Source organism: Schistocerca americana, chromosome 2, assembly GCF_021461395.2.
Source record: "Schistocerca americana isolate TAMUIC-IGC-003095 chromosome 2, iqSchAmer2.1, whole genome shotgun sequence".
Classification (NCBI taxonomy): domain Eukaryota; kingdom Metazoa; phylum Arthropoda; class Insecta; order Orthoptera; family Acrididae; genus Schistocerca; species Schistocerca americana.
In genome coordinates, this window is record NC_060120.1 from 332,563,232 (window position 1) to 332,586,989 (window position 23,758).

Below are 23,758 nucleotides of genomic sequence, written 5' to 3' on the forward strand. Positions count from 1 at the left end.
ATCGTCAAATATCCAGACTGGTGGGGCATTCGAATGTGACAGTGGTCCCATGTTGGACTTCGTGCAAACGGGTTGGCAGCTACACTCATCATCAAGGTTCCGGTCGACCACATCTGACTACGATAAGGGAGGATCACCGTATTGTCCATAAAGCATATAGAACCCATTCACATTTGCATCTGCCATCCAAGAAAAAAAATGGACATTCTGTGTCATCCTGCAGTGTTGGTCAGAGACTGGCAACAGCCGGACTACGGAATTATGGTCCCATGCGTAGCCTGCCGTTGACACCACAACACAAACTATTGCGTTTGGAGGGGTGCCATTACCGGGAAGCATGGACTGGCGATGGATGGCGTCGCAATCCGTTCGACGATGAATCGTGGTTCTGCACAGCCTCAGACGATCATTGCTGGTGAATATGGCGGCGATATGGTGTGAGGTCCCAACTTCCATTGGTTTCGAGAGGCACAATGGTAAGTCACGGACTTCCAGCATCTTCAAGTGTTACCTTTCATGTGACAGTATCGTGCAGCCATTTCTCAACAAGACGATGCTCGTTCACACATGACACGCGACTCTATGAAATGTTTGCATGATTATGAGGTACTCCCTTGGTCCACAAGATCCCTGATAGATGTGGTAGACCAGCTCGGACGTCAGCTCCACCCCGAGTGCCAGTATCAAGGTTTTCAAGGACAATTTACAACAGTTGCGGGCTAGCTTGGCTAACGAGAGTATACAACGACTTTATGGCACATTTCCCAACCGAATCAGTGCTTGCAGCCATGCCAGAGGTGGTGCAACGCCATACTGATAAGTATCTCAAACAGCTAAGTTATTTGTAAATTTTGATCTATTTTGTAATCACTGAAATTATAACTCATGGTCTCTCAATCCATGAAGCTTCATTTCGTTTCCTCCTCCATTTCTGAGTACTTCATTTTTTTGTCAGGCATTGTAAAAACACCTATGGAACGGAACGATATCAACAATAGTATGACTCACAAGGGAACCTCCCCATCGCACCCCCCTCAGATTTAGTTATAAGTTGGCACAGTGGATAGGCCTTGAAAAACTGAACACAGATTAATTGAGAAAACAGGAAGAAGTTGTGTGGAACTGTGAAATAATAAGCAAAATATACAAACTGAGTAGTTCATGGGAAGATAGGCAACATCAAGGACACTGGAAACGCAGGAGCGCGGTGGTCTCGTGGTAACGTGAGCAGCTGCGGAACGAAAGGTCCTTGGTTCAAATCTTCCATCGAGTGAAATTTTTAATTTTTTATTTTCAGTTTATGTGACAAACTCTTATGTTTTCATCACTTTTTGGGAGTGATTATCACATTCACAAGAAAACCTAAATCGGGCAAGGTAGAAGAATCTTTTTACCCATTCGCCAAGTGTACAAGTTAGGTGGGTCGACAACATATTCCTGTCATGTGACGCACATGCCGTCACCAGTGTCGTATAGAATATATCAGATGTGTCTTCCTGTGGAGGAATCGGTTGACCTATGACCTTGCGATCAAATCTAGTCGGTTCTCATTGGAGAGGCACGTCCTTTCGTCTATTAATCGCACAGTTTTGCGATGCGGTCGCAAAACACAGACACTAAACTTATTACAGTGAACAGAGACGTCAATGAACGAACGGACAGATAATAACTATGCAAAAATAAAGAAAGTAAAATTTTCACTCGAGGGAAGACTTGAACCAAGGACTTCTTCTTCCGCAGCTGCTCACGCTACCACGAGAGCACGGCGCTCCTGAGTTGACAGTGTCCATGATGTTGCATATGTCGCCCATGAACTACTCAGTTTATATATTTTGCTTATTTTTTCACAGTTCCACACAACTTCTTCCTGTTTTCTCAATTCATTTGTGTTCAGTTTATCAAGGCCTATCCACTGTGCCAACTTATAGCTAAATCTGAGGGGGGTGCGATGGGGAGGTTCCCTTGTCAGAAGGTTATGGTAGATATTGTGCTGCCAGCGGCACATCAATGGGAGGCTTTGCTGTAGCTTAAAGAAAAAGAAAAGCAGTAGGGTAGTTTTTTCAACAGATTTCGTATGAGTGGGTTCCTAAATGGCAGTAACCCATTCAGGCAAAGTTTTACCTTTCTGTATGGTACTCGCAAGCCTGGCGCAGAACTGGCGTCGCTTGTCCTTTGCTTTCGTAGCAGCTTTAACACCGCCCTCTCTGTGTGTCCACAGGCTCACCGGCTTACGACACTGTGCGACCACTGGCCTACCAGGACGCCAAGGTGTTCCTACTCTGCTTCAGGGTCAGTGACCCAGACTCCCTCGACAATGCCGTCAACAAGGTCAGTTAAATATGTTTTATTTTCCTTATTTTACTTTTTCTTTTGTTTTTACATTTATGAGACCTTTCACAGATCCAAATGCCAATTGCATTTATCCATATTGCGTTGTTTTCTCTTCTTTTCCCTCCCCTATACCTTCATACGTTCACTGTGTTTTTTCCTCTCCTCATCCCATTTTTAACTTTTTTCTTGTACATACAGCCTTGGAATTCTTCTATCTGTAACAAAATTAATCTAAACTAATCGTACAAGTTATTTCGTCTCCTCTTGTTATATTTCTCTGTAAATCTTTCTTCACCTCTTAAATAAAACTGACTTCCTTTGACAAAGTTATTTGAGGATCTGTTCAATTAACCTGTCATTTATTCCGTATGAACGACCAAAGAATATCAGTCTCCTCTTTCTTACTTAGTCTGTTATATTCTTTCTTACTGAGTCTTATAATTAATATATTCTAATATATTTCAACGTGACATCTATACTTCTAGTTGTCTGTCGTTTATTAGTGGTCTCAGAGTTTTCCCTGCAATTCAGTTTATACAACTTGTAATTCAGTGTCAGGCGTTGACTGGTATACAGGCATTCTGGTTTCACCGCTGTATTGTAGTGCTTTATATTAAGGTTTATAGATAAGCGTTCTTTTGTTGCAAACCTTCTTCGTGACATGTTCTAGCTCTTTCCGCCCTGTGGAACATTTCCTACGTCACAGATATCTCCAAATCATTTACTTGGATTATTTCTCCCAAATATTTTTGAATTTCCTTACTTTTTCTATTTGACTAATATCTGTTACTCAAAACTTTGGCGATTTCTTAAAAATGTATGTGATACTTTGTTTTTCTGCAGAAATTCTTAAGCTTGTTTTTTGGCTGCCGTTTTCAGTAGACTTAGTTGTATCACAGCATTTTTAAACTGTCTGAAAGTGTAGCAAAATGATCAGCAGACGCCAGACAATGTGCTTCAACATCTTTGTTTTTTCTCTCCAGCACTACTTAATTTACTTGCTAATTCTGTTCCTTTTCCCCAGTATTATTGGCGAAAAAGCTTACGTGCCTACAAGTTTTCATTTCAGATTCTTACATTTTCTCAAGAATGCAATTGAAAAGAATTGGAGATAAGCCATCGTCTTGTCTCACGAACTGAATCCATTTCGTAGGGCTTTGATTGTTAACCAATAAATTTTATTTTTGAGCTTTTGCTTGTCGGAGTTTCACATATTAGATTAACTAATTTAGTACTAACGGTAGTAGTAGTTTCCAGGGGACGCCATCATTAGTATTCTTGTTCCTGGGAACAAAGTTTATCGCAAATTGCAGGTTGTTAGGAATTAGTTAAATGTTCGTTTGGCAATGCAGATACCTATCGCGTTTTATTCGAATTAAAATTCAAAACTGTTATTCAGGAAAGACCACATTTTTATTCTATGTTTCTTAGTATAATGTGAACTTCGGAATATGCGTTTTGTTCTCAGTCTGGTACTGAACACATGCTTTCAGCACGTTCTTTAGTCACACTGAGAACATGGTTCCACGTTGGTTAATAAACTGACACACACATGTGTTGCGCAGAGTGAATAGCGAGTAAATTTCCCCTGTTTTCTACCCTCCCTGGTTCCGGCTCTAGAGGAAGAATGGGCTACCATTCCTCCACAAATATTCAATTACGTCACTGAATGTGTCCCCAGCTAAGGTCAAGCTCTCATAAAAGTGAAGTGTGGACATACTCCATATTAATATCAAGTAATAGGTTTCCGGATAATGTTGATCAAATAGTGTGTTCTAGGTGTAGAATTGTCCCTGCAGGAAGAGTGGGATCGAGGTACTGTGATCTGACGATCATTATGAAGAACTGTATTTCACACATCATCGCTAGCTGAGCGAGAGCTAAGACCTGCTAACACAAATAAATCTCGCGATCTGCATGAATGGATGCTTGTTGTTTAAGACCGTGTGCGTGGAGAATCTGGAGGAGGCTTTTATCCAACATTAGATGCCCAATGGGTGAGCATAATGATGATGATGATATGATGATGATGATGAATGAGATGAAGGTATTTGGAGGGACAGCAAATAATGTGTCGTGCTTGTGTTGAATTTATCGAGGCAGAGTAAGCGTACACTGAGGAGCCAAAGAAACTGGTACATCTGCCCAATATCGTGTAGGGGGCCCGCGAGCACGCAAAAAGTGCCGCAACACGACGTGACATGCACTCGACTAATGTCTGAAGTATTGCTGGAGGGAACTGTCACCATGAATTCTGCAGGGCTGTCCGTAAATCCGTAAGAGTACGAGGGGGTGGAGATCTCTTCTGAACAGAACGTTGCAAGGCATCCCAGATATGCCCAATAATGTTCATGTCTGGGGAGTTCGGTGGCCAGCGGAAGTGTTTAAGCTCAGAAGAGTGTTCCTGAAACCACTCTTTAGCAATTCTGGACGTATGGGGTGTCGCATTGTCCTTATAGAATTGGCCAAGTCAATCGGAATGCTCAATGGACATGAATAGTTGCAGGTGACCAGACAGGATGATTACGCACCTGTTACGTGTCATGAGTGGTATCTACACTGATCATGGGTCATATATGACTCCAACTGCACGCGCCCCCCACCGTCACAGAACCTCCATAAGCTTGAAAAGTCCCCAGCTGATATGCGGCGTCCATGGAGTCATGAGGTTGTCTCCATACCCATACACGTCCACCCACTCAATACAATTTGAAACGAGAGTCGTCCAACCAGGCAGCTTGTTTCCTGTCATCAACAGTACAATGTCGGTGCTGACGGACCCAGGCGAGGAGTAAAGCTTTGTGTCGTGCAGTCATTAAGGGTACACGGGTGGGCCTTCGGCTCCGAAAGCCCATATCGATGATGTCTTCAGTCGTCGTTGGTCCCTTTCATGCAGGATCTTTTATTGGCAGCTGCGTTGACGGACATTTTGTTTTACCGGATTCCTGATGTTCACGGTACATTCGTGAAATGGTCGTCCGGGAAAATCCCCGTATCACCGCTACCTCGGAGATGCTGTTCCCATAGCTCGTGCGCCGACTACAACTCCACGTTGAAACTCACTTATATCTAGATAGCCTACCGGGAAAATCCCCATTTCACCGCTACCTCAGAGATGCTGTTCCCATCGCTCGTGCCCGACTACAACACCACGTTGAAACTCACTAATATCTAGACAACCTAGCATAAAAGCAGCAGTAAACGATCTAACAACTGCGCGAGGCACCTGTCTTACGTAGGCGTTCCCGACCGGAGCGCCGTATTCTGCCTGTTTAGATATGTCTGTATTGGAATACACATGCCTATACCAGCTTCTTTGGCGGTTCAGTGTATGTATCTCGGAGGTAAAGTCATACAACGCACCTGTTGAAATATAGAGAAACAAATGGCAGTGACTGTGTTTTACTAAAGGCAAAAATTTGACATACGTGTGAAATTTTGGTCCGACGGGGACTACACGCTCTACAATAGCTCAGAAGTGTTGTAAAGGCGCCTGTACTCCGCAAAATGTTAACACGTGTGTGGCTGTTTGTGTACTGTGGAATGTATAGAGCTCATGTGGTTGATTAAGAAAGGCGCGCACGCAGCGAAAATTGCCCGTTGAGACGGCGCCGACAGGAGGCTCTCGGCGCTCCTTTTATGGGCCCACTTTCACTGGGGCGCGTGCCCTTCTCTGACCCACAACAAGCAAGGCAGCGGCGCCGTCAGATCCTCAGCTCTGGTAACCATGTGCCACCGTGGCGCGGCATCTCAACTGTCGGTTGCGATGCAGCGGACGGAGGACAGTGTCGTGTTTCTCAAGGAGAGAATATATAAATTTAACTCTTAGTTAATCTTTTCTGAAAGTATTTAACTGAAATGTACCCTTGTACGGAGGTGGATGATAAACAGTACAGACAAGAAGACAACAGAAGATTCTTAAATGTAATGGTAGACAGTTCAGATAGGTCGATCGTATAAATGATAAGAAATTTATGTCACATTTGGAGTAACGGAAGGGATCACTTGGGTGAAAACATTTTAAGTAATCAAGGAATTAAAAAAAAAAAAAAATGTCGTGTGGCTAGGGCCTCCCGACGGGTAGACCGTTCGACGGGTGCAGGTCGTTCAATTTGACGCCACTTCGGCGACCTGCGCGTCGATGGGAATGAAATAATGATGATTAGGACAACGCAACAACCAGTCCCTGAGCGGAGAAAATCTCCGACCCAGCCGGGAATCGAACCCCTCCCCTTAGGATTGACATTCTGTCACGCTGACCTGCGCGTCGATGGGAATGAAATAATGATGATTAGGACAACGCAACAACTAGTCCCTGAGCGGAGAAAATCTCCGACCCAGCCGGGAATCGAACCCCTCCCCTTAGGATTGACATTCTGTCACGCTGACCACTTTTTTTTTTTTTTTTAATCTCATTTTGTTCGTTCCATTCGTTGTATGAGCTTGGGGCGGACGTCTCAAGACACCCGTTTCAGTTCGTCGTTGATCCATTAACCCAGTTTTTTAATTACAGAAGGTAGCTAACCCTCTGACCGAACACGCTGAGTTACCGTGCCGGCGCCAACCAACTACCAGGGGCGGACAATCAAAGAATGATCAGTGTGGTAATGGAGCGAACCCTGTGTTATTCAATTTGTGCTCAGAGAGTATCTTTCGGGAAGCACTGATGAGACAGAAAATGGCGGAAAGGTTAATGGAGTCTTCTTCAAAAACATTTGCTATGCTCATGGTACACTGAGGTGGCAAAAGTCATAGAATAGCGATTTGCATGTATACAGGGTGGTCCATTGATCTTGCCAAATATCTCACGGAATAAGCGTCAAACCAAAAAACTACAAAGAACGAAACTTGTCTAGCTTGAAGGGGGAAACTAGATGGCGCTATGGATGGCCCGCTAGATGGCGCTGCATTAGGTCAAACGGATATCAACTGCGTTTTTTAAAATAGGAATCCCCCATTTTTTATTATATATTCGTGTAGTACGTAAAGAAATATGTGTGTTTTAGTTGGACCACTTTTCTCGCTTTGTGATAGATGGCGCTGTAATAGTCACAAACACATGGCTCACAATTTTAGACGAACAGTTGGTAACAGCTAGGGTTTTTAATTTAAAATACAGAACGTAGGTACGTTTGAACATTTTATTTCGGTTGCTCCAATGTGATACATGTACCTTTGTGAACTTATCATTTCTCAGAACGCATGTTGTTACGCTGTGATTACCTGTAAATATCATATTAATGCAATAAATGCTCAAAATGATGTCCGTCAACCTCAATGCATTTGGCAATACGTGTAACGACATTCCTCTCAACAGCGAGTAGTTCGCCTTCCGTAATGTCCGCACATGCATTGACAATGCGCTGACGCATGTTGTCAGGCGTTGTCGGTGGATCACGATAGCAAATATCCTTCAGCTTTCCTCACAAAAAGAAATCCGGGAACGCCAGATCCGGTGAAGGTGCGGGCCATGGTATGGTGCTTCGACGACCAATCCACCTGTCATGAATTATGCTATTCAATACCGCTTCAACCGCACGCGAGCTATGCGCCGGACATCCATCATGTTGGAAGTACATCGCCATTCTGTCATGCAGTGAAACATCTTGTAGTAACATCGGTAGAATATTACGTAGGAAATCAGCATACAAGCACCATTTAGATTGCCATCGATAAAATGGGGGCCAATTATCCTTCCTCCCATAATGCCGCACCATCGTTAACCCGCCAAGGTCGTTGATGTTCCACTTGTTGCAGCCATCGTGCATTTCCCGTTGCCCAATAGTGCATATTATTCCGGCTTACGTTACCGCTGTTGGTGAATGACGCTTCGTCGTTAAATAGAACGCGTGCAAAAAATCTGTCATCGTCCCGTAATTTCTCTTGTACCCAGTGGCAGAACTGTACACGACGTTCAAAGTCGTCGCCATGCAATTCCTGGTGCATAGAAATATGGTACGGGTACACTTGATGTTGATGTAGCATTCTCAACACCGACGTTTTTGAGATTCCCGATTCTCGCGCAATTTGTATGCTGCTGATGTGCGGATTAGCCGCGACATCAGCTAAAACACCTAGTTCGGCATCATCATTTGTTGCAGGTCGTGGTTGACGTTTCACATGTGGCTGAACACTTCCTGTTTCCTTAAATAACGTTAACTATCCGGCGAACGGTCCGGACACTTGGATGATGTCTGCCAGGATACCGAGCAGCATACATAGCACACGCCCGTTGGGCATTTTGATCACAACAGCCATACATCAACACGATATCGACCTTTTCCGCAACTGGTAATATTCAATTTTAACACGGGTCATGTATCACGAAGCAAATACCGTCCGCACTGGCGGAATGTTACGTGATACCACGTACTTATACGTTTGTGAGTATTACAGCGCCATCTATCACAACGCGAAAAACGTGGTCCAACTAAAACATTCATATTTCTTTGCGTACTACACGAATATGTAATAAAAAATGGGAGTCCCTATTTTACAAAACGCAGTTGATATCCGTTTGACCTATGGCAGCGCCATCTAGCGGGCCAACCATAGCTTCATCTGGTTTCCCCCTTGAAGCTAGACGAGTTTCGTTCTTTGTAGTTTTTTCGTTCGATGCTTATTTCGTGAGATATTTGGCCCGGTCACGATCAATGGATCACTCTGTACACAAGGAATAAAAGGGCAGTGCATTGTCGAAGCTGTCATTTGTACTTAAGTGATTCATGTGAATGGATTCCGACGTGATTATGGCTCCACGGCGTGATTTAACAGATACTGATCGTGTACATTCTATTTCGGAAGTTGTGTTCCGTTAGGGAATTCAATCTTCCAGTGTCACGCGTCTGTTGAAAATACCAAATTTCAGGCATTACCTCTCACCGCGAACACTGCAGTGGCCGACGGCCTTCTCTTAGCGACAGAGAGCAGCGGCGTTTGCGTAGAGTAGTCAGTGCCAACAGACAAGCAGCAATGTGTGAAATAACCACACAAATCTATCTGGGACGTATGACGGACATATCCGTTAGGACAGTGCTGCGAAATTTGGCGTTACTGGGCTATGGCAGCAGACAACCAACGCAGGGTCCCTTTCCTAATAGAACGACATCGCCTGCAGCATCTGTCCTGGGCCTGTGGCCATGTCGGTTGGATCCTAACGACTAGAAAACCGTGGCCTGGTAAGATGAGTTCCGATTTCAGTTGGTAAAGGCTGATAATAGGATTAAAGTGTGGTGCAGGCCCCACGAAGCCATTTACCCAAGTTGTCAACAAGGCGCTGTGCAAGCTGGTGATGACTCCATAATGGTGTGGCCTGAGTTTACGTCGAACAGTCTGGGTCTTGTAGCCCAACTGAACTGATCATTGTCTGGAAAAGGTTATGTTCGACTACTCGGAGATCATTTGCAGGGATTGATGGGCTTCGTGTTCCGAAACAAAGGTGGAATTTTTATGGATGACAGTGCGCCTTGTCACTGGGCCACAATTGTTCACAATTTGTTTGAATAATAGTCTGGGCAGTTGGAACGAATGATTTGGCCACCCAGATCACACGACGTGAACCCCGTCTAACACTTATCAGGCAAAATCGAGAGGGTATTCGTGCACAAAATCCTGCACCGGTAACACTTTTGCCATTATGCACGGCTACAGAGGCACCATGGCTCAATATTTTTTCAAGGGACTTCCAACGACATGTTGAGTCCATGCCACGTCGAATTGGTGCACCACGTCAGGCAAAAGGAGGCCTGTCATGATATTATCGCCTCAGTGTACAGTATTGATTGCAGTTAATTTAGATGATCTACAATAGCTCGTAAACGCAATAGGAGACTTCAGAAGTAATCCAGATCTGAACATCAACGCCAAAAAGAGAAAAACGCTTTAGTGTTGTTCAAACGGTTCAAATGGCTCTGAGCACTATGGGACTTAACATCTGAGGTCATCAGTCCCCTAGAACTTAGAACGGATTAATTCTAACTAACTTAAGGACATCACACACACATCCATGCCCGAGGCAGGATTCGAACCTGCGACCGTAGCAGTCGCGCGGTTCCGGACTGAAGCGCCTAGAACCGCTCGGCCACCGCGGCCGGCTATAGTGTTCACACGGCACGCCGACTCCTGTACAGTTGCGAATCTACGAGCTATTGGCCTCTTATAGCAAAGAATAGACGGGATTAAGTACATTGGAAAGTGTCTCTGTGGAAACTGAAGATCACACATGGAGATACGATGTACATCTGGTTTCATAAACTCACGTACAGAGTGTTTCACAATTCATGTTACACACTTCTAGAGGTTGTAGAGGGGACTTAGTAGATCAAGTTTTACATGGGAACCCATGTTCGTAAATTCAACCAAATACCTAGGAACAACTTAAATTGGAGAAAACACACAGAAAATATCGTGGGGATGGCGAACCAAAGACTGCGTTTTACTGGCAGAACACTTAGAAGATGGAACAGATGCGCTAAAGACACTGCCTACGCTACGCTTGTACGTCATCTTTTGGTGTGCTGCTGCTCGATGTGGGATCCTTACCAGATAGGATTAACGGAATGTACCGAGAAAGTTCAAAGAAGGGCAGCATGTTTCGTATTATCGAGAAATAGGGGAGCGAGTGTCACGGACATGATACTGAATATGGGGTGGACATCACTGAAACAAAGGCGTTTCTTGTAGAGGCGGGATCTTCTCACAAACTTCAACCACTCACTTTCTCCTCCGAGTGTGAAAATATTTTGTTGACGCCGACCTTCACAGGGAGAAACGATCATCATAATAACATATGGGAAATCAGAGCTCACACGGAAGGATGTAGGTGTTCGTTTCTCCACACGCTGTTAAAGAGTGGAATAACAGAATTATTTTGATAGTGGGTCGATGAAACCTCTGCCACCTGCTTAAATGTGATTTGCAGAGTAGCCATGTAGATGTAGAAGATGTCTTCCAAGTACGCTACAGAGCGTCAAGTTATAGGCGTCGGTGCCTGTAAATATACGTATATGCAATGAGATTCTTTGATGATGTGACAAACTTTCGAGGAGGACGTACAGGGATAAATATATCAATTTGAGGTAGGGATCTCTGTACCGGAAACGAACGAGCCGAATGTTGTAAGCACAAACCCTTTTGATACCTCTGACAGTGGAATACATGCACTGGTACTGTTGTTGCTAAGAATGTGGGGTATGAAAGCTTCAGATGCTGTAGAAAGGACCAAGACAAGAGAAATGTCTAGTAAACTTGGGCTCTAAAATGCATACCTGAGGAGCTACGAACACTTGTTAGCCATGTTATCTCTTCTATTCAATAAGTGCTTGTAGTTATTAAGGTATGAATTTTAGAGACCACGTTTAGTAAACACTTTTTCTTGTTTTGGACAATACTACCACCTCTGAAAGTTGCGTACACAAGATTCTTAGCAACAGCGGTATCGGTATACGTGTTCCACTGTTGCTTGTAACTTTCGGCCAGAGAGCCTTACCTCACATTGAAGCATTAATCCGTCTCCAACATTCTTCAAATCCTGTAATATCATCACAGAACCACATTATATAGGCACTGGCGCCTATAACTTTGACGCTCTGCATCGTCGTCGGATACGTTTCTGGACATGTGTTCCTATGTAAAGTTTGTTCTGCTAAGTCCCTTCTACAACCTCTGGAAATGTGTAATTTGGATTGTGAAACCCCCTGTATATTGCATCAAACCGGAGAAAACAGAACGGCGGATGCAACGTATTTACCACGGCTATTTACAATCTTGATCCTGCCTTGTCTCCATTGGTCTATGCTACACAGACCCGCAAGGTTATCTGGTGTTACTGCTGTTAACATATGACATGAGCTCATACTTGCTTCGATTTATTTTACCATATGTGATGCCCTAATCGTGCCACCTAAAACCCACTTACCAACAGTGCGGCTGGTCCCGGCGGCGGTTCGAATCCTCCCTCGGTCGTGGGTGTGTGTGTTTGTCCTTAGGATAATTTAGGTTAAGTTGTGTGTAAGCTTAGGGACTGATGACCTTAGCAGTTAAGTCCCATAAGATTTCAGACACACACTTACCAACACTATACTGGTCAATCTGAAGATGCATTGCGTTAGGCGAAACACGCATCATGAATAAATAAAGCAATAAAAGCAATTCGGCAACCAGTAACCCACAATGTCTTAGTTATTCCGCCTTATCTTCATCGATGTGCAACTTGTCCAAGTAACGGCAAATAGAAAGGCTTGCACAAGGCGGCAGAACAACCTAAGGAGGGAGTGCCCAGCCAGTAATGCCATACGGTGCTTTTATTTCATAGTGAATGCGCACATATTTTACCTGAGGGCGCTGCATTCCTTATGTATCTTGTTTTATAAGTTTTACATCTTTGTTCCTATGCACAAGATATTAATCAGTAGGTCACTTGTTTATTTTTCACATCAAAACCCATCTGTACATCTTTCATATACATTGCACAGATGCATCCAGAAACATAATAATGAATTCTGTGCACCAAAACAATCTCTCTGAGGAACTCACTGTAAGGAAAATCCGTAATATAATCGGTAAAATACCTGTCCACCCTGTATAGGACAGTGTTACCAGAACATCACAACAAAGAGCAGTAATCTGAGCCAGTGTCGACAGAGCTTTGATAGTACAATGAGAGTCTTGTATCTGTTCGTGACAGAGATGGAAGAAGCACCCTGACTGCCCCAATTGGCTGCCAGTGTCAGTGTTTTATGCTTGTAATTGGATGCAGAGAGCGGCAGCACTGCAACGAGAAGCTAGTGTGGCTGTCAATAAAAGCGTTCTTAGTGTGTTTAGTGGTGCCATGTGAAGAGGTGTGACTGTTTGTCTGAGCTTCTTCTAACAGCGTTGTCTCTGTACTGTTACCAGTAGATGTAACAGCACTGCATCAACACATTGTAGTCCTTTGTGAAGGCTAATAACTGTAGCGAATGCTCTCGTAGTGGTGACCAGCTTGGCTGCAACTCAATGGTGATAGTGTTTAGCTACCAGTAACAAAATTGTGTATTTTGTAATGATACCTATACGAGTCTGACAGCATTGTGCCAACTTACCGGTGACCGTGCTAGTTTTCCAGTAACAGAGTTGCTTTATTTTTCTTGCAGTGGTACCCTGAGATCCGGCAACACTGCGATAATACACCGGTGATCCTGTGTGGCTGCCAGAGTGACCTCCGCACAGACCCTACCACCGTCTCCAGCCTCGCCAAGCAGAGGCGCACGCCTGTCTCCTCTGAACAGGTGAGGACCACAAGTTGTCGCCCTCTGGTGATACTGTAGTGGACAGTGCAGATTTGGTTTTATATTAGAGCTGATGCTGACAAACATACTTATTGATTCCTATTTGTACTTTACCACTGTTGCCTGTAACGATCAATATGTTGCATGTCAGGCATGACTGGTTAAATGCTGTACAGTTATCTAATTGCCTGAAGCAATGTTTGTAGTTCTGGTTATTATGAGATACCCTTTTTTTTGTCATATATGGATCAAAGGAGGAAACAGTTTCGCATCCGCATCGTTCTTCAAGCCAGTAGTATCTTAACATGCCACATGTGGTCCCCACCAAAAAGTGCCAGGAAATACATGACAAAATAGGTCCTCCTCAGATGCCTGCTTAGAAGAATTTTTCTCAGGCAAGCATATGTTATACTGCAGATTGCTTAAAGAAATTCCTTAACTTACTACTTTGGCTGAAGCCCAGTTAGGATGTAGGCTTAATCTATGTAATTTTTTCTTAAATTGTGCATGTCTAAGCTACTGGCCACATATTCTAGGGGAGGAAAACCAATCTGATTTACAATGGTGTGATGTCCTTCAATTCATGAAGAAGGACACTAGGTTGGCTCCTGCAATGTGCCTATGACTAATTCCCTGTCTCATACTTCTCAGAATACACCACACAGTCAAAAGGATGTGCATGTGGTATTTCCACCCTTCGTCGTTGTGAAAGCTTGAACTCTGCTCAAGGCACCTTCTATGAAGTGTTAGAATGTATCTGGAGGAATGGTAGACCATTGTTCCAGAGAAGGTAATGATTTTGGTTGTTGAATTCTGAAACAAAGTCGACTTTCGAACTTATCCTGAAGGCCTTCTGTTGGGCTCGCATATGAACTTTGGCCATGGCAGTCATTTGCAAGGCATTATTGACAACAAACCATTGTCTTACTGTAGAAGATGCTTCATGATAGGTTGCATAGTCATACTTGTAATCTAACCCTACCGCATGTCACTATTAAAATTCTCTTATTGCACAAATTTTGACAGCTTCAAGAGGTATAAGATATTCAAAAGAATAACTTTTTACTTATCTCCATTATCTCATTGTTGTTGTTGATGGCTGAAAGTTTTGTCTAAAGGTACATTCTTGCAGCTGAAATTTCGATTTTGCAGGTTCCCGATGACTAAATAACTCATGAAGATTTTCCTGTATTTTTCTTGAATTATACTCTTTGTCACATCTTTCTACATCACACTGTTTTTACATTTTCCACATTCAAAATAACCAATAATTACATTGTTGGTGACAAACTTAGAAAACATCTACTTCCATTAGAGGCACGCCCACCACTCCTTACATTCTGCAATACTCACATTATTCCAAAGAGTTTACAAAGCAAAAGAGTTTACAAACTTTCTTTACCAAAGAAGAATCTTCGCTAAAATACATCATTATTTTGTAAATCAAACTAGAAATAAATTTAATAACTACCATTAGATTGTGCAATTAATAATATGAATATTATATATGCCACAAATTTTGTAATTTTAATTAACTTTAAAAGAAGAGTAATTTTAACTGTTAGTACATATCGATTGTAATACATTAATTTCTTTTTTATACATTTTCACCTGAAATATAATACATAATATACAAAATCATATGAATTCCTTTAATGAAACAGCTGAGATAATTTTAATGTATGCAAGAATCGATAGTATACATGGTATTGCTTATCGCTGTAAAAAAAGTTAATGTTAGAGGAGGGTGATTCATTACATGCTCATACAAGCAATCAATGTCTCTGAACTGTTTCTCTGCTGTACATATTACATAATGCTGTAAAATGAGTTCATGTCCTTCCACATGTAGCATTTTCGTAACCATGATTGGGGGACTACACCCCAACCACAAAAAACACCCCCATCCAGAACGCCACGAATTGTGTACTTATCTGTTGGCACCATACATGGTGGCAGGTAACGTTCCCCATGCATTCACAAAGCCCAAACGTTTCAATCAGATTGCCGCAGGGCTTGATTTAGTGTGATTTAGCACTCGAAATCACTCTCCAGTGACGTCACTCTTTACACCCATTCAAGCATCACTAAGTATTGACTACAGAAATTCGTAGTTATGCGCCATTCTTTTTAACTCCCTATGTACAATCACTTTGCTAACTGGATTGCTCGTAGAACTGTGGAACTCAAGACTTATTCAGTCTGCTGTTTTCATCCAATTTTTTACAGTTATCCTCTGCCCATCAGTGTATCAGGTCTAGATGGTCTTCATTCAGTGTTGATTGTTGCTTCATGTTTGCTCTTAACAGTTACATCAGCAATAGTCGATATGGGCAAGTTCAGAAGGATTGAAATGTACCTGATGGATTTATCAGTTACGTGACATCCACCGCCATGTCCATATTCCGAGTTACTGAGCTACCCCTAACCGGCGCATTGTACTGTTACTGCTTCCCTACTAACAACACAATACTTCCCACCTCTTTTTATATTGGCATGTCCACCTCTTGTGGCATCTAGTGATCAGTTCCACATTACAGAGGGTATCTGCACATTTATGATCAGATGGTGTAAGCTAGTGTTCCATCTCTAATGAACTTATTACTAAAGGAATTTTTCGGCTGCAGATTGTCTGCACTTTCTGCAGGCTATGTTTCCTTGTATGTACATTTGTAACAAGTAGGACAATATTGCATGTTGAAAGTGGTAGTGGTAACAGTGGCTCATAGTTGTAGCTTGTAATAGTAGCTTGTAGTTACTGACTGTGTGAATGGTGTGTTCTGAGACGATGTTCACACAGCCACATAATATAGTTTTGAGATGTTACTGTAAAAGCCATTTTTGTAGAGTAATGAGCTAGTGGGATCCGAGCACTAATAGTTGTTGAACACACACAACATAGCCAGCTGTTTCATAAATAATGGCTGCATCTCCAGCCAACAACCAAGCAGCTCTCCTGTAATGTCTAGTAGTCTCTCATACGTTGAAGGCTTTGTATGACTGCACTCTTCCCAATCCAGCAATTCAGCAGCTGGCCACTGTGGCCGAGCTGTTCTAGGCGCTTCAGTCCAGAACCGAGCTGCTGCTGTGGTCGCAGGTTCGAATCCCGTCTTGGGTATGGATGTGTGTGATGTCCTTAGGACAGTTAGATTTACTTAGTTCCAAGTCTAGGGTACTGATGACCTCAGATGTTAAGTCCCATAGTGCTTAAAGCCATTTGAACCAACCAGCAATTCGGGAAATCATGTTCTCTGATATCAGCATCAAAATGTGATACAGCCTTGCCATGCTCCAACCATAATCAATGTGTGACTGCTAGTGAGATATTCTCTAACATTTTTGTTATTACTTCACGGAGGATGTTACATTAATTTCCTCCACTGAGTGTTTGAGGCAGAAGATACAGCCAAGTCACATGGTTGTGAATAATACTAAGTCACATATTTATGGTAAATCCCTATAGTTGGTGGAACACATGAGTTGCCTAATGATTTTCCAACTCACAGGAATGGCTCTAAGGTCTGTTGAATATTTCTTCCCTTGCGAATTTAGCCTCATCAGTAAACCAAACAAATCTTTGGAAGTGTTGGGCTACTACTCAGGTGGATGCAAGCCCGTCCTTTACAGGACTTTTCACACATTGAAGCTCCAGATATTTAGTCCATTGGCCACAGATCTTGTGCTGATGCTGGGCTTGTCCTCACTTCACTGTAACACACACTACATGGTCTAGGGATCTTATTTCATTAAGACGGCCATCAAGTCTTTGAAATGTGACATGATTCGATAACCTGTTCCCTGGAAACTGTTCTGCACACAGACTCCTTGCTCTTCAACAGTTGCATCGAGCCTCCCCATCAATGAGACGCATGACAGCTAATTTGGTTTGAGTATAATGAGTCTTCATGAAGCTTTAGACATCAGTAGAAAATTCTATGCAAGCATATCATAATCAATAATAATGTAATTGTTTGTCCAGGAATATGGACACTACTAACAGTAAAGGGAACTTACCCATCTAGCAGTAAGATGTAACTGTGCTGCAAACTAGATTTCATTGTTCCCATGTCTTTTTGAACACGAAGCAGTGAAAACGACTGTGGACGTTGGCTTAATGGAAGTCCAGCATCAAATATCCTTTTCTCCCCTGGTAATTACAAATTAGTATATGTTGTATTTTTTACACACTATATCTGTGTGTGTGTGTGTGTGTGTGTGTGTGTGTGTGTGTGTGTGTGTGTGTGTGTGTGTGTGTGTGTGTGTCTGTGTGCATGAGTGCATGTATGGGCATCTATGACAGAGAGAGAGAGAGAGAGAGAGAGAGAGAGAGAGAAATTAAATGAGTATATGTGTTTGTAACCACCTGATGATAAGTCCGCTATTTTCTCCAACAGGCAGTGTCAGTTAGCCGGACAATCGGTGCGACGACCTATGTGGAGACATCTGCAAAAGGCGCGATCAAGGCAGTGCGAGATGCCTTTGAAGTTGCAGCACTGGCGGCCCTAGGCAAGCTGAACAAGAACCACGCACTGATGCTCCAGCAGCGTGCCAAGGGGCACCCCTGCAAGAGCAAGCTGGACCTCCGTGCTGAGCTCAAGGGCCGTGCCAAGAGCTGCTGCCTCATGTGATGGTTCGCCAGAGGCGAGCCCACCCACCCGTCCACCTCATGCTCGCCACCCGAGGGAGACCTGCACAACACAAACTTCTGAACGATCATCTCTGTTTGCAGGTCCAGTGTTCGGCCAAAAAATTGAAACTAAAGTAACCACCGCTCTGGGAGCAGCACACTGAGACCTGCTTCTCAAAGGAGCAATCTGTAGGAGATGAACCTCAGAACAATAGTCTTTGTTGATAGCATGTGTATTTGGCCAAAGACATGAAATTGATATGACACACTGGAGCGTGACACACTAGATACCTCTTCTTCAATGGACCCTGATCTCATTTCCAGTCAGGTCTGCAGTCAGCTTGCCAAAAAAGGAAATGAGAACTATAAAGCTGTAAGAACTTGAACTGTATCCTATGTAGCATTGTTGTTACTTCAAGGAGGATTGCCCACTTGTACTTAGACTCCTGGTGTCTATCTGCCACTGTGCTGTAAACAATATATGTCAATATTATGTTTCTCCACAGATGACCCATTCCTCCAATCTCCAGCCTCTCTCAATCACGATTGTTACACTAACATAGGCACCTCTAGCTTTCTGGAGCAAGCTATCGACTTAGGGGTGTCTGGAATCATAAAAACCATGATTGCATGACCATTCATCAATGCCTGGCTGCGTATGCAAAGTAAAGATCCAGTTATATTGCTACTCATCTGTTAATGAAAACCATTCAGGACACCACGTTTTGGCTTAATATTATTCATCATGTGTCTGTTGTTTCACAAAAATAATGGCACTTTGTATCCACAATATCATTTAAATTGAAATATTTACATTTCTTTGTTATCTTCTCTCAGTAGAAAATCTGTGTAAATATTTTTTGTATATTATTTCAATTCTAAGGAAAATATTTGCCAGTAATAATTAAGAACTTGCAACAGAACAATGTACAATTTATCTATAAATGGAATGTGAAATTTTAGGAACTGATCTGCTTCAGATCTTGACACACAATAGCAACCACATCGCTAGTCTGAGCAGCGAGTTCATTAATTTTGAGGCCACACCATCATTGGTCTCTACTGACACTGTCAAAGAAACGTCGTAATTTTGATATTATCATCACTCTAGCTCCATATTTTGACGCCAGTTAATTCTGTTTTGCAGAGACAGGTAGCAAAAAGGGAAGCTGAACCATAGTTCTTAAATTTATAAGCAGCTACATTTCTTCCATAATGCACCTCTCATTATTATGATGATTCGTTAATTTGTTTGTACTGTAATAACTTCAAAAATATCAGAGACAGGGATGGAGATAGCTCTGTAGACATGAGTTAGTATTCTGCAGTGTGAAGACAGACCTTTTCACTATAGTCAACAATATTCTAGTGTATAATATCTTGTGGTCTTGAAGACATTATGGATTTTGCTACAATATTCATCAGCTGTTTCGTAGTTACTTTGTAGAATTGCCAGAGAATTGATTAAATTAACTGTAGATGGTGTATGGCTGTGAGGTAGACTCTGAACGTGTTATCTTTGTCTGATAAGTACGATTTTAATGATTTTAAAATGTAATAACAGATAAATGCTGTCAAGGTTCTTATTGTTATTATCAGTACTGGAAATTTTTAAGCAGAACCTTCATTGTGGATTATGCTACCAATACAGCACCTTTGTGAAATGCCTCTATTAATGCAACTGGTTTCAGAATATGTTCATTCAATGTTGGTATTATATGGGCTAACCTTTTGACCTTTCCCCATCCACAAAACAACACCTTATTTATAGTCTGTGCCTGGCCAGAGGTAACGGCATATATATGATGAAATGGAATAAACACATTGAAAAACCACTTCCATTAATACAGAATTTAAGTTACTGTAGAGGCTGTGTACTGATAATATATGCCAAGTGATAAGCAGCTGCAACTACTACAACCACAGCATGAAGAAAAAAATGCTAAAATTGCATCTGTAATGATATATAGTTCATAACACATTCACTTTATTGGCGGTACTGAATTAGTATGTCAAGGTTTTAGATATTGTGTATTTTTTAAATTCTTTGTTATTAGTAATTTGTGACAGTCATCAGAAAGATCCATGTGGGAAACATATCTGCAAGTTACAATACTTTTTTTGCATAACAGCTTATAGAAACTATTATTAATGGAAAAATATTAAAGATAGGAACATTCTGTGTAATTTTTTCTAACAATTACTCATATTTTATTTTTATTTTTGGAGACCATCTGTACGTTTACTAATAAGACGTTTTGTCCATTCTTAGAATGAATTAAGAACAACCACATAGACACCATACCATACAATAACTGAACAAGCCAATACATCATTAACAACTGACTCGGAGAAGATGTAAGAGCACTCATATGTGCCTGATTATCAATGTTTGGGAAACGTTTTTCAATAGAAATATGCAAGTAATGAAGTACCAGTAGTATGCACTGAAACCAGCATTTTAATTACCATAACATACATTTATTATATTTTTAATTTATTATTGTGTAAGAGGGTTTTATTCATTTTGATTTCACAGTAAAAATTTAATACTCACTACGTGAGAAGTGCTAAAGCCTTATAGTTCTAAATTCCAAAGTAAAGATTTGTCATATTTTGATCCAGTTATCATATGATGTATAGTAATGTTAAATCATTAATGAAAGGAAGTTCGCTTGAGACTGAAATTGGAGATTTTTATTTTAGTTTGTTATCTGCTCAAATAAAAAGAGTGTTGTTCCAAAATTATTGTAACTGTTCTACATTATTATCTAATTAAAAGGAAAAATGCTTAAATGCACAATTTTTGTATGTGGAAAATATAACATTTAGATTTGTACTTGAATGTATCTTATATCAATTTAAAAAAATCTGAGGTAACAAGCGATTTTTGATGTTACCTTCCGTCCTTATATCATAAATACATGTTGTTGTGCGCACATGAATGGATTAGTTGTGAAACTGTTTTAATAAATAGTTATTTACTGAGAGAATATGCTTTTCAGAGATTGTTCACTCTTTTAATACAGAGCTGTGAAGCAAGTAGTTGTCATGTAGCAAAAACATGAGTATTAAAAGATAATTTATCTATAACTTCATATGGATGTTTAAGTAATGCACTGTTACAGAAGGAGAAAATTAGTGTCTTAATTTAACAGATAGATAAATTGAAAGAAAACTTAGTTTTTTATACATGTAAATGTAAATTTCAGAGTGTATGTTAATGGTAATATTTGTATCACATTATAATACTCTTCATGAAAAAATGAACTGCTGAAGTAAATGGTCTAGATTTTTAATAGTTATTGTAACGGTGTGTAAAAGAGATGGTTGAGGAGATACTGCAGAGCAGAGTGTTGGAAATGAAATTAGATTTTTGTTTCCTTGTCATGAGTCTCTGATTGTAAGCTGAAATTCAGCTGTAAATGCAAATTATAATTATGAGTGCTATTTTTGTATCAGCAATCTATAGCTAAAGCAAAGTCCTAGGAAGTGTTTCTGTATTGTCTGTAAAAAGTTGACATTACAAGGGCAATATTTTTCCATGTGTGAATAAAATTTTAATTAATTCCCCAACTCATTGTAATAGTATGATTAAAGTGACCAGAAATAGTATACCACAGACCAGTAGGCCAACTTGAAAATAGGTGTCAGGTATGGGAATACATTATATCATCTTTCCTTCATCTTTCTTCATATTTTCACCTTAATCATTCTTCTTTGAGTTGTGTGAACTTCAAAGCTTGACTGGAGGTTTCATACCAACTAAAAATCTATTCTCATTATAAGTCATAATTTAGATTGGTCTGTGAAGTAATTATGTAATTCTCTACCACTGCTAAAAGGTACATGACAAAATATCACAAAATCAAGTAGGAATTAATTGTTTCAGCAAATTCTGTGGCAGATTCAAAATTATATGTTCAAGTGAATGTACCTAAAGGAAACATTCGAATTTAGCTGCAAAAGTTAACTGGCTCACTAAAATGTCCTTGATTCAGTCCTAATGGTTATCATGTTTTATTAGACTTAACTAAATACAAATTTTTCCAGAGTAAACAGCTGAAAAAATATTATTTCTTTCTAGTATGTGAGAAAGCAGAGTACAATGATTGTTCCTGAAACATATCGGCTTTTCCTATTTTACATTTATTGTGTGTGTGTGTGTGTGTGTGTGTGTGTGTGTGTGTGTGTGTGTGTGTGTGTGTGTGTAATAGCTCTTATCATTTTCCTTCTGGCTGGCAGTATACAATGAATTTAAGAATAATGAAGCATATGCTTTGAAATTTCACATGATCCAAATGTTGCCTGAGTTCATATAATAGCTATCATCACAGATCAGTGTCATCTCTAGATACCATAAGATGCATACAAATATGTTATATAAGTTGTATGAAAACAGGGAGTTAATTAGTTATGTCATGTGGATTCACCAAATGCTAGTCAGGAAAACCATACAGATTAATAGTACACTTTTATCTTTGGCATGGTGCTTGTGAAACAGTCACTAAATGACAGGCCACATACAGTGCAGCAGTAAAAGAAATATTGAAACATATCTATCTGAAACAAAATGTGTATTTCCTTGATAGCTGCAGGAAGGTTTTTTTGCTTTTATTGATGTATCAAAAAACTATTTACATTTCCAATGAAAAGTAATTCAAAAGTGATGACTCCCATTTTTAGACATTCACTTTTTGAAAATGTTTATATCTTCTGTGAACAGTCTTCAGTTTAATAATTCTTTCCACACATCATAATACATGGCACCTGATGTCAATCAGTAATACAGTTTTTGAATTTCATGTTTTAACCAAAAGAAAAATATTAAAAGATTCTCTGATAGTCTTACATTCCCTAAGTAGTCATGAAAATTTTGGAGTTATCATTTACTGGTATTAGTTCCACTGTTTTCCCAGTGAATATTAAGAGTTAATCTGGCAGTTAAAGCACATGTATTGTCATTGTTGTGCAACTAACAATCTACAGAATGTTTACTGCCAATATAATAGCTATTGGAATTATGAAAAAGTAAGACATTTTTGCAGTGTACATCAAAATCAATTGAGGTGTGTGAGATCTGCTTGTTGTACATGACTGTGCTCCGGTTGATGGATTTACAGTAGGTGTTTCAGAATGTTAATATGTATTTAATATTGAGATATTGTAAAGTGTAATATTGATGGAATTATTTTGTTGTACTTGTTTATGTAATATAATAGTTAATAAAATATGTTACTATAATTGAAAGTGTAACTTCTTTTTATGTTCCTACACACAAGCTTCCTTCTCATCAATAACAATATTTAATATGAAGTCATGATGAGAAAACTGTATTACATTTTCTACAAAATCATAACTATTCACATATATTCAGAATCACACAAAACAAAAATCATGACTACATGTTAATTCTACTGCTTCAACCATATTGACTGCATTATCGGTAGCAACAGCCATTACATTCTGATTGGCTGTACACAGCTCTTCGCAGGTCCTTGAGAATGTTTTAGTGATGTATTGTGATGTTTGTCTT

The 23,758-nt window shown here is 40.7% G+C and overlaps 1 protein-coding gene across 1 annotated transcript in view; it reads left to right on the forward strand.

The window, feature by feature from the left end:
* Positions 1-23,463, forward strand: part of LOC124595148 (rho-related GTP-binding protein RhoE-like) — a 316,233-nt gene extending 292,770 nt beyond the window's left edge. Inside the window, exons 3-5 of the mRNA XM_047133752.1 lie at positions 2,219-2,328; positions 13,461-13,595; positions 17,990-23,463. Of these exons, the coding sequence (XP_046989708.1) occupies positions 2,219-2,328; positions 13,461-13,595; positions 17,990-18,223 (479 nt within the window). The 3' untranslated portion in view covers positions 18,224-23,463. The remainder of the gene's footprint in view (positions 1-2,218; positions 2,329-13,460; positions 13,596-17,989) is intronic.
* The last annotated feature ends 295 nt before the right edge of the window (positions 23,464-23,758 follow it).